The sequence below is a fragment of the Phoxinus phoxinus genome (genome assembly GCF_949152265.1).
Source record: "Phoxinus phoxinus genome assembly, chromosome: 19".
Classification (NCBI taxonomy): domain Eukaryota; kingdom Metazoa; phylum Chordata; class Actinopteri; order Cypriniformes; family Leuciscidae; genus Phoxinus; species Phoxinus phoxinus.
The window spans coordinates 4972572-4983265 of record NC_136894.1 but is presented as its reverse complement, the minus strand read 5'-3'; the positions used below and the strand labels follow the sequence as shown (position 1 = coordinate 4983265).

The window sequence follows — 10694 nt, the reverse complement described above, 5'->3', positions numbered from 1 at the left end:
GGTAAAATTTCCAGGATAATCACGATATTATTATTCCTCACAGCGAGTGTGTTGTCCAGCTGTTGTGGGCGTTGACTGGTTTGCATGTGTTGCTTCAGATAATCTGCGTTTGAATAGCGGCGCGCTCTCGATGGGCGTGTCACATTAGCAGATAATGAGGTGCCAGAACGATAATGAGCACGACTGATCTCTCGCTCTTTTTATATAGATTACATAAACAGAGAATATTTGTTTTAGTTTTGAATTAGATAATTTAAAACTACACACTTAAATGATTATAGAGATATATAGCTCATGTCTGAGTGAATAGTATTCGCTGAGATTTGTATAAATTTAGAGACGTGCTTCAGAAAAAAAGTTCACGGAGACTGAGAGGCATAAAGCACTCCCTGTTTACTTTCTTTATTTTACAAAAGCACAATGTTTTATTTCGAATGTAAGTGGACACATAAAAAAGTAGACATTTAACAGCTTATTTTTTCATATTTCTTAAGTCTGTATGACCAAAACCGACGGAGTATTTTAGGTCTATTTTGCTGCTATGTAAAAAAAAACGAGCAAAACGCGCCCGCGCGTTTGCCGACCTCAGGGGGTTAAAAGTAGAAATGTAAACATTTGCCGCCCTGGCTCAATGTAGTTTTTAGGGCTGCCTCCTAGTAGTCGACTAAACGTTCGTTGACGAGAAGGCTTAATCAACCAAATTTTATTTAGTCAGTTAGTTGCAGAAAAAAAACTCCACAGGAATTGGCAACGTCACACAGTCCGTGATGGACATATTGTTAACACTGCTGACCCATGTGTTAATTATGTCAGGCAAGAAATTCAAATGTTCATTAAACTCATTTGGCTTATTTGACACATTAGTAGCCTAGCGTTAGCAACTTTACATGGCTGCCACACTAACTTAATCGTTAACCTAGATAACTGTACTTGGGCAAATATATATATAAGTGAATGCGCGGAGTGAGGAAGCTAAATTAGTAGCGCTAGCACCCTTACTGCATGGCGATTTACTTAATATTTCTCTCTATATGTGCATCCACTATACTGCGGAGATGATGCATCAGTATTTATCTGTAATGTAGAACAATAATGCATATAATATTCTTTCTCAGCCCTGAAACTCAAATAATTTTACGATCCCACCTCCCAGTTTATATTTAGTAGTTAAATTAATATTATAAACGTGAGACTAGTCCACTAATGGCTCCAATGAACTTGTCGACTATAAAACACTTAAGTCAGAGGCAGCCTTAGTGGTTTTGTAGTCTGATGATGTAAATGTGCCTCTGTTTCTCTTTGCAGATTCCAGTGCCCTTGTTCTTCCCCACGACTCTGGACAGCGCTGAGCACATTGTGAAGACCATTCAGGAAATCAAAGAGAAGATCCCTGATGACCCTCTGGAGGCTGAACTCCTCATGATGGCGGAGATGGTGGCTGAGGATACAGAGAGGGAGAAATGCATCACATCTAGTGGTATGTAATGGAAAATATGAAGGTTATGGTGTTTAGGTTCTTTACTAAATCTGCAAATGTACATTTGTTTTGGTCACATACGTATCTTTTGAAACTTCTTGTTATGTTACACAGATCAGACTGGTAATATTATGGAGGACCTCGATTTTGAAGCTCTTTCCAACAATCTGAGTTGGGAGGAGGACTCTGTGTCTTCAGCTCAGACATGGGATCAACCCCCAGAGCCTGAAAGACCTCCTCCGTCCAGATCTGCCACACTGACCCCCGTCTCTACCTCAGCAGAAGAGCCACAGATGGACCTGGAGGCTGATTTCCCAGTCGGTAAGAGTTTTTTTTTTTTTTTTTTTTTTTTTTTTTAAAGTTCCCAGCATAACAGTGAAAACGCATATTGCTGGAATAACTTTTTGAAATAAATTTCCGGGGTTCTCAGAAGTGGAAGTCGTCATAGTTGGTAATGTTTTGTACATGGTAATGTAATGCAATATATAGTGTTACAAATGTATATACAGATGTTGAGAAGTGTGGAAACGCATCATCACAGTCTGTGAAAAGTGTCCATGGTGGGGAAGCGTTTGCCATAAATTGGAAAATCTCAGCAATTGCCGAGAAAGAGTTCAATGATCCAAACCCACAAACACAATCCAAGTTGTTTATTTTCTTCCATTAATTTTTTTAATCCTTTCACATTTCAGAAAGCATTGAACTTCTCAGAGAGCAAACCCAAAAAGACACTGATTCTGGCAAACGAAAATCTCTCAAGAGAGGAAACGACAGCTTCCCTCAGAAGAAAAAGGTAAGAACAACTAAAGCAGCATCATTCCTCGCCTCCATCAAAACCCTAACATATAGGACCCTTTCATTTTCACACCCTGCGTATGAGTTGATTTGTGCTTTGGCGAAAGTGCAATAATTCTGATGAAATGTCAAAAAAAAGTCTTGATTAATACATTTCGAGCGAAATAATCATAATTATCAGTTTAACCATTATCGTGCAGCCCCTAACCATTATCATTATGGAAAGCTGAAAGTCTGATTATGTGTTTTGTTGGCATGTAGGGTCGTAAATGTGCATCAGCGCTTCCAAAAAGCCTCTCCAAACTGCAACACGAGTACGGTGTCAATGCCTGGAAGGACTGGGTGCGCTGGAGGAACGCCCAACCCAACATGGAGACTCCTAAATATGCCTGTAGGTCTCAGTTTGGTGATAAATGTTGGGTATAAAGCAAACTAATTTCTACAATTCAGAAGCAATACTCAACCACATCACCTTGACTGAAATTATGAAATAAATTTACTTGGGAGACAGACTTTGTGCCATTTACGCATTAAACTTGTCCTCTTCATCATCCATAGCACATTCTATGACAATAAAGGAGGACCTGTTGAAGTGTTGCCCGGCTGAACTGAGCTACGGCCTCTGCAAGTTCATCTCTGAAGTTCGTCGACCCAACGGAGAGAAGTACAGCCCCGACAGCGTCTTTTACCTCTGCTTGGGCATCCAGCAGGTGACACAAGAAGACATCACACACTCAACGCATTCAGTCATGTTGTATTTAGTTTAATTGGCTCTCATTGATTGTTTACAGTTCCTGTTTGAGAACAACCGGATGGAGAACATCTTCTCGGATCTCTTCTACACCAAATTCTGCCAGGAAATGACCAACTTACTCAAAGGATGGAAACCAACTATTTTACCCACCGGTGAGTATTTTAAGTCACTGACACGAGACTGGCTTGTTTCTCTGTTGTGCTACAAACGCCTGTGTGTGTTTGTGCAGGTTACGTTCATTCTCGTGTGGAGGAGGAGTATCTGTGGGACTGTAAGCAGCTGGGAGCGTTTTCACCCGGCGTGCTGCTCAACACGTTGCTCTATTTCTTCACCAAGTTCTTCAACTACAAGACAGTGGAGCAGCACCGTCGCCTCTCTTTCGCAAATGTCAAACGCTACACTCGGGGTCCAGCTAACAGCAAAGTATCCTACCTGCGTTTTTTCTACCCCCCGAAAGAGGACGCAAGTATGGGTCAGTGGTCAGTCATACATTTTATAGTGCTTATTTGTTGTTGTTGTTGTTAATTGTTAACACTTATACATTTGATCCAATTTAGATGGTGTCCCTGTAAAGAAAAGGAAGAAAGATGAACAACGGCAAAGAGTGCTAAAGATACGGCAGAATTCAGACAATCCTCTCCGCTGTCCGGTCAAGCTATACGAGTTCTATCTCTCAAAATGGTATGTCAGCTGTTTGTTGAAAGTCAGCATGAAACAGAAGTTGCAATAGTCTTGTCTTTCCTGTTGTGACGTATAATTGAGTGAAAAGACTTCTCGAATGAGAGAAAAAATGTTGAAATGAATTGATTGAATCATTGGAGGTTTGCTAACAAAATAAATTCACATTAATTAAAAAAATATATGGATAATCATTTATAATAAACACTGCAACATTCTGTTAAAATTTGGATTTCATGGTTACTTTAAAGTGCCCCTATTATGCTATTTCAAAGTTTCCTAATTTAGTTTTAGAGGTCTTCTAAAGGTTTACATGCATCCGAGGTCGAAAAAACTCATAAATTTTCTCATAAAATGCATTGCACATGACCTCATTTCTCAAAGGTCTAAAACGTTAGATCAAGGCTGCGTTGCAGTCCAAAATGGTCATGACCTTCACTTGCTAACTTCCCTCCGTCTCGTTCACTCGGATGTACGTCATTGCTTACGTTGCACGAGTGCCACTACTGGCGGAAACTGCAATGGGCTGAATTGGAACGTGCTAAGCCCTTGATCACTTGGAATCAGCTATAAATGTTATATATAAAAGAGTTGATTTATTATTTATTTATTTTTCCTTTTAAGAATTTGTTTAATGCAGCATCCACATGTATATAGGTTAGTTTGGGTTGTTTTAAATAAAAAAAATATAAGTAATATATTGTTTGTTGTGGTGGTGATTAGACGAGATCTGTGGTGATGTCACAATCGTACTGCATTGTGGGACATATAGGTGCGTGAAGTGTACATATAAAGTAGACTCGCTCCCTCGGTCAAAAATCGTCTGTCCATATAAACTTCCCTCATTCAATTCACGAAGTGGAATGCACTTCAAAATGGCGGCAGGGATTCCCCCGAGGGGAAATGCTTAGGGAAGTTCGCAAGTGCGTGTCTAAAAGTGGACTGGAACGCAGCCATAGTATTGTTTCTCTAAACCCCTCCTTTCTGAGAGCCTCTGATTGGTCCGATGGCCAAGTCTGTTGTGATTGGTCTATCACTTAGCACTGTCAGAAATTAAACGGCCTGTACCGTATCTACATTTTAAGAGTCAAAGTAGACCTCTTTCACAAGCAGCCAATGAAGACCATAGACTGGCATTATGCACATTTGTTACAAACCTACTTGGGTTTAAGCAGGAAGTAAGACTGGAATTATTGACGACTGGTTTCAGGCAGTTCAGTCGATTCTTTTTTATTTTATTTTTTTTGGGACAAAATAACTCATTTTTATCATGCTTATTGATCTTTGAAACGTTACAGAGCATTAACATTCACAGTTATATTACACACTGCATGAAAGGTAATTTCTGAAAAAGCATAATAGGGGCACTTAAATCAAATGAGTCATGATGTATTTGGTCATCATACTTTCTGTTGTTTCTTCCAGTTCACCAGGCATAAGACATCATGCGACCAAATTCTACCTGAGCCCTGAGCGCTCCTGTGTACCCAGCAGTCCTACATGGTTTACAGCCATCTCGCTGAGTGACGAGGCTCTGAGCAGCATGCTCACACGTATCCTTACTGTCCGAGAACTGCACATGGAGGCGGACAAAACACTCACTGAGACCGATTCAGACACTGACTCGGACTTCTGAACATTTTAATTCAGCAAAACTGAGAAAACCTGAACACATCCTCTGGGGGACTGACTGTAGTTCTGACTGCTGGATAGCAACTGGTGTCATTGTGCATCCTTGTAGCTACAAGAAGATTGAAAATGGAAATCGCACAGTTGCTGCCTTTGTATTATATTTAAACACTAAAGACATTGACAGCATCATTTCAAAAACAGATTTTGAAGTTGTTGTTCTTCATTGCAAACCATGTTGGTCCATATAGATTGGAATGTTCCTGCAATTTACTGTGGATAGCTATTGTTTTTGTTTTTATTAAAAAATTAAACTGATTATGCAAGCCTTTCATCTTTATTTTTTTGAGAGATACAGAAACCAACTCTTTTCACTTGCATTTTGCACATTAACACAAGCTGCATACATTCTCATACACTCAACTTAATTCACTTTTTCCAGCCTCTGATGGCGCGATCAAGCACATCAATGATATAAATGTAAAATAAGTTTTTGTCACAGTGCCCTGCTGGTGATTTTAGAAATAATTGTATTTACTTACAACTATAACTGCACAATTTCTCATGTGACCATATATTTGGAAAAAGGGAAAATATACTGTGATCGAGCAAAGCAAATGACCTTGAGACCTTTTCTAACTGTTTCTTGTAATATTATACACGGCAAAGCAAATACATCCAGGTGAAAAAATTTCATATGGTCATAAATTAATATTAAGGACCTTTCCTGCAATGGTAGCTCAGCTGTGGGCTAAAGAGTGTCCAGGCTGAATTAATGATAGTGAGCTTTGCATTTCAATGGAAGATCCTTTGTGTTGTTAGGAAACATCCAGAACAAAAAGTAATTTTGGAATATCACCGGCCTTATCGTTATTGACAGACATCAGGTTGAATGGAAGCTATTTGGCACGTTTTGAATCCAATAACTTTTGCATGAATGTCACCTTGAGCCAACTTTGGTGAAAATTAGTAATAAGAGCAGTAATATTTTCAATATCCAAGATGGCCAATTTAGAGAGCGGAGATCAAATATCAGTGACTTCACTGAACTTTGCTTGAGGCAAGAAGGTCTCAAGGCCTTAAAACTTATAAGCAGAAGCGGGTTTGAGTAGGACACCGCAAAGCTGTCTACTCATTCCTGCCCAGTTCAACTGTTGGGTGCCACAGACTTCCACCCAGAAAGAAAAAAGATGTCAGAACAAAAGCAACTGGGGCTCATGGGCCCCTGATTAGAAAGATATAAAAAAAATTCCAAATAATCCAATGTACATTGCTTTCCATGGCCACTATGTTTGTCTGGAGGATCTGGTCTCGCATATTCTTCTGAATGACTTACTGCAGGCGACATCAGACCAGCTTTTAAGATCAGCTGGTGTGATGATAACACAGTCCTCTCCCAGCTTCTCTACTTTCCAGTCATCTGGTTCATTTTCATGCCAGTATCTGAAAGAAATTATACGTTTCAGTGAGCATCTTCTCAACACCTGTAAAAAGGGTCAAATATTTTGAGTTTAGAAAATAACTGTAAATTAAGCATTTTGATTGCAAAGATTTGAACTACCCTAGACTAAGTTCTGTGTTGTCTACCCATAGCCATTGACCCTCTGTCTTCTCATCTGTCAGGCCAATCCAGAACCGCTCTTTATATTTCATTGTTATAATGCTCATCAGGAACTCCTTCAAAGAAAGAGTGTTGGCTTGTTATTTACATTGCATTACTTTATAATATCTAAATATATATATTAAAGTTTATGTGCACAAGTATACAGACAAACCTGTTCATCTTTGCTGTTTATGATCACCAGATGACCACCGTCTGAGATGCAGGTATCTCGACTCTTAGTCCAGTCCAGGGGCTTTTTGGAGAAGTAGTAACATTTTCCTGCATGATACTCCCAATCCTTTGGACACGCTGAAGTTTATAGCATTTGAGATGGGTTATTAATCTTTTCCCTCTTTCATGGTGATGAATATATAGACCAGATAACTTTGAATGAATGTTTTTCTAACGTTACTGGAAAAGCATGCGTTCATAACTTTGAGAGAACCACAAAGTTCTCTCACAGTAATGTTGAGACCGTTCCTTATTAGCTGTGGTGTGTTATAATACATTACAGTAAATTTTGTGAATTAATTATTTACAATAATTTATATTAACTTTGTTTATAGAATATATTTATAATTTTTCATTATTAATAGGCTAGTCCTGGTTTTACGGGAGTGCTAGATATCTCGATGAAGATGAGTAACAGCTTTTTAGTAATGATAAAGGAAGCGCTTTTTGGAGTAGTTGTTTCTTAAAAACTACTCCAACAAATTATTAACAGTATTACACATGATATTTTTAAGTAAATAGCACGTAACATTTTTCACAGTGTAGCAATGGCAATGTTTCTTTAGTGAATTAGCTTTGTTGTCTTACTTTTTGGGGGGCAGAAGCCCCACTTTCCACCGATGTTGTAATCTTTTTCTGTGGAACACCACAGCCGACCATCTTTCCTGCCATCCACAGTGCAGTCAGCGTACCACTTGCCATCAAACTTAAAAGGGAAATGGCATGGTTTCCCACATGAGTTACCACCTATACTAGACATCTCTGCAGAACATAAATACATTTTAATTAAAAAATTACATTTTTTAAGTTTAATTTAGAATGGTTTAAGAAAATGACAATAAGGACACGGAAGTCTGTCACCTAGTTTAATAAATGCTAACATCACACAGAGAAATTCACAATAGACATTTAATATGAATGTTACATTTTATCATTATAAAGGGCTCAATGGTTGTCCAAATATCTGTTAGGTGGACTTTTGGTTGTACCTTGATATCCATGATAACACAAATTTTCTTCGGTCCCATAAATCAGCCAGTGACTCCAAACGCCTGTTCCCATAAACAACATCAAATTTTTCTCATCACTGTTTCCATGGTTCAGGTGCAGTGGATGTCCCATCAATCCAAACAAGTTCCCATCTTTACATTCCCAGGTTTGTCTGGGGTTAGATTCATTGCAGGGCAGAAGGATAATTTTGGCCCGGTTTTCGATCTCATCGGCCCCCAAGCAGAGAATATAAGAGAGGCTGATGATTCGTGAAGAGGAAATCCATCGGAAATGCTGTGCCTTGGATGATTCATCACATGATGCAACCTCTACATTAGCACTCACAGCTGTCACACATTTGTTGTGGTTCTCGTTGTAGATAAGGAACGAGCTGGTTTCTGGATGTATGGGAAATTATATCAGACAATGTAAAAGGCAACACATTACATACTGTGTAAACTTAATAAACTAAAAAAAACTATGTCACAACACAATGTGAACAACAGGCTGATCGTGCATTGAAGTAAGAGATTGTGGTGATTTTTTTTATTTATTTTTTGTGTATAGTAAAGTATCATGCCTAAAAAGTACTTTAAATTAAAAATGTATAGCCCCATGTGCCTATAAGGGTGGTGCGATGCAGCATTTAATGAACTTATGATCCAATGAATAGGGGTTAAGCACATCTTCTGTATTCTGCTAAACAGATTGCATTGCTTCCGGTTCAGGTCTTTTGTATGTGCTTCATTAAATATAGAGCCGTTTTACTCAAGATACCTTTAAAAGAGCTACCAAAGATGAGCATAACCGATGCTCCTTGTGTAACGGAGGCCAGCTAGTAGTCGCTGTGCGAGTAAACCTCACTCCTCTGATCTCAATAGACGCTCTAGCGACAGATGCTAGATTAAAGGCAAGACGGAGGCTCACTGACATACTTTAAAATATATTTCAGCTTTTTTTTAATCCACGGCCTGAGTAACTTTACCCCAATCCGATCGCTGCTCTCCCGGTGTTAGTGTTATTTCACAAGATTTATGGATAAACTGTTTGATTTATAATTATTTGATTATTTTCAAATTCCACTTACCAAATTCCAGTGCATAGCCTACACACTGTAATAGACGTGCCAGGCGCGAAAGCTTGCCAGGCGTAGCAACAGTAACTAAGAAGGGTCAATTCTCCCTCACATAACTAAGTGGAAATATTTGCATACGCAAAGAAAGAAGGTGTGGCTTCAGTTGTTGTAGTGAGTATTTACCTGAGAAGTTCTCATTCAGTGCAGAGTGGAGCTGCTGAAGATCCTTAAGCTTTTTCTCTGTATACACATCTAAACAAAACGTTATAGTTAGATACCCTTTATTAAAATTGTGTAGAAGTTTATATCTCACAATTCAAAAAAATATGAGATTGGAGGAAAAATGATATGTCTATATTCTTTTTAGTTTCTCTGGCAAATGTTTTGCGTTCTTACAACAAACTTTGCGTTCTCTTGCAAAGAACTTTTTTTAACACCACCATGTCCCTTTAAGGGACTCTTGTAAAACTTAGCGTTCACTTGAAAAAAAAAAAATTGGGATTTTTTTTTTTTAAACAAGTGTGAAGAAGGATACGTACACTGGAAGCAGAGTGCGATCAGTCCACCCGTCAGGAGAACACACAGCGCCGTAACAGTCGAACAAAGTCTCCACATGGTTTGGTCTTTTGCGAAGCTTGAGAAGAATCACCAACAAGAATTTATATCAGAGAGTGTTTTAATATGCTAAATCACAATTTAAGGTTTTAATCAAGCATATTTGATTAAAACCTTAAAAGGGATAGTTCACCCAAAAAGCAATTGGATCAATGGGGTCCATCAACTGTCTGGTTACCTTCAAAATATCTTCTTATGTGTTCAACAGAATAAAGAAACTATAACAGGTTTGGAACAACTCGAGGGTGAGTAAAAGATGGGAAAAAAATTTCATTTTGTGGTGAACTATCTTTTTAAGTTTGATCGTTTGCGAAGCTTGAGAAGAATCACCAACAATAATTGGGTGTTTTTTTGTATTAACATTTTTTTTATAATTTAAGGTTTTACTCAAGCATAGGCTATAGGCTAAACAAATAAAACAGTTATTTGAGCACAAGTATCAAGTGGCTTACCACAAGCCACGATGTGCTTTTTTTATTGTAGGCTATGATGCTATGATTTCATAAGAACATTAACATCCTGCCATGTAGCCTACTTCAACAGGAGGAGCATTTACAAAAATGTATGCAGTTAAGTAAGAAAAATACAAAAACAACTCCTACTGAAAACTCACCTAATTGACTCTGATCTAGATCGTTACTGACAACCTCGTTTCTTTTCATAAATACGACATCCGAGTAGACAACGTCCACAGACATTTTACTCAGCCTTTGATCCAGGAAGGATGCAAATGTAAATGTGATGACTAAATTGAAAAAGTAAAGAAAAGAAGAACTTAATGTTTCTGTCTTGTCAAGAATCTGATGACATATATTGTGAAATATTGTACTGTCCTATTTATTTATAT

The 10694-nt window shown here is 38.3% G+C and overlaps 2 protein-coding genes across 11 annotated transcripts in view; one reads left to right on the top strand and one right to left on the bottom strand.

Annotated features, from left to right (window-relative positions):
- Nucleotides 1-5654, top strand: part of zmym4.2 (zinc finger MYM-type containing 4, tandem duplicate 2) — a 35969-nt gene extending 30315 nt beyond the window's left edge. For 8 of the 9 annotated variants that reach the window (XM_079591903.1, XM_079591899.1, XM_079591904.1 and 5 more), the window contains 9 exons: nt 1306-1477; nt 1592-1798; nt 2170-2270; nt 2534-2663; nt 2831-2982; nt 3064-3178; nt 3256-3498; nt 3584-3707; nt 5130-5654. In XM_079591903.1, the coding sequence (XP_079448029.1) occupies nt 1306-1477; nt 1592-1798; nt 2170-2270; nt 2534-2663; nt 2831-2982; nt 3064-3178; nt 3256-3498; nt 3584-3707; nt 5130-5340 (1455 nt within the window). In that variant the 3' untranslated portion in view covers nt 5341-5654. The remainder of the gene's footprint in view (nt 1-1305; nt 1478-1591; nt 1799-2169; nt 2271-2533; nt 2664-2830; nt 2983-3063; nt 3179-3255; nt 3499-3583; nt 3708-5129) is intronic. The other variant, XM_079591898.1, reaches the window with a different exon arrangement.
- Nucleotides 5646-10592, bottom strand: illr4 (immune-related, lectin-like receptor 4). 2 transcript variants are annotated; one of them, XM_079591923.1, is made up of 8 exons: nt 10461-10592; nt 9772-9866; nt 9416-9484; nt 8157-8555; nt 7756-7929; nt 7109-7245; nt 6895-7010; nt 5646-6776 (listed from the first exon to the last, which is right to left on the bottom strand). In XM_079591923.1, exons 2-8 carry the CDS (start codon nt 9845-9847, stop codon nt 6620-6622), a joined length of 1128 nt encoding a protein of 375 aa, XP_079448049.1. In that variant the 5' UTR covers nt 9848-9866; nt 10461-10592; the 3' UTR covers nt 5646-6619. The 2 variants fall into 2 exon arrangements, with proteins under 2 accessions (XP_079448049.1, XP_079448050.1); XM_079591924.1 differs by having other exon boundaries at nt 5656-6776; nt 6921-7010.
- Between the last annotated feature and the right edge of the window lie 102 nt (nt 10593-10694).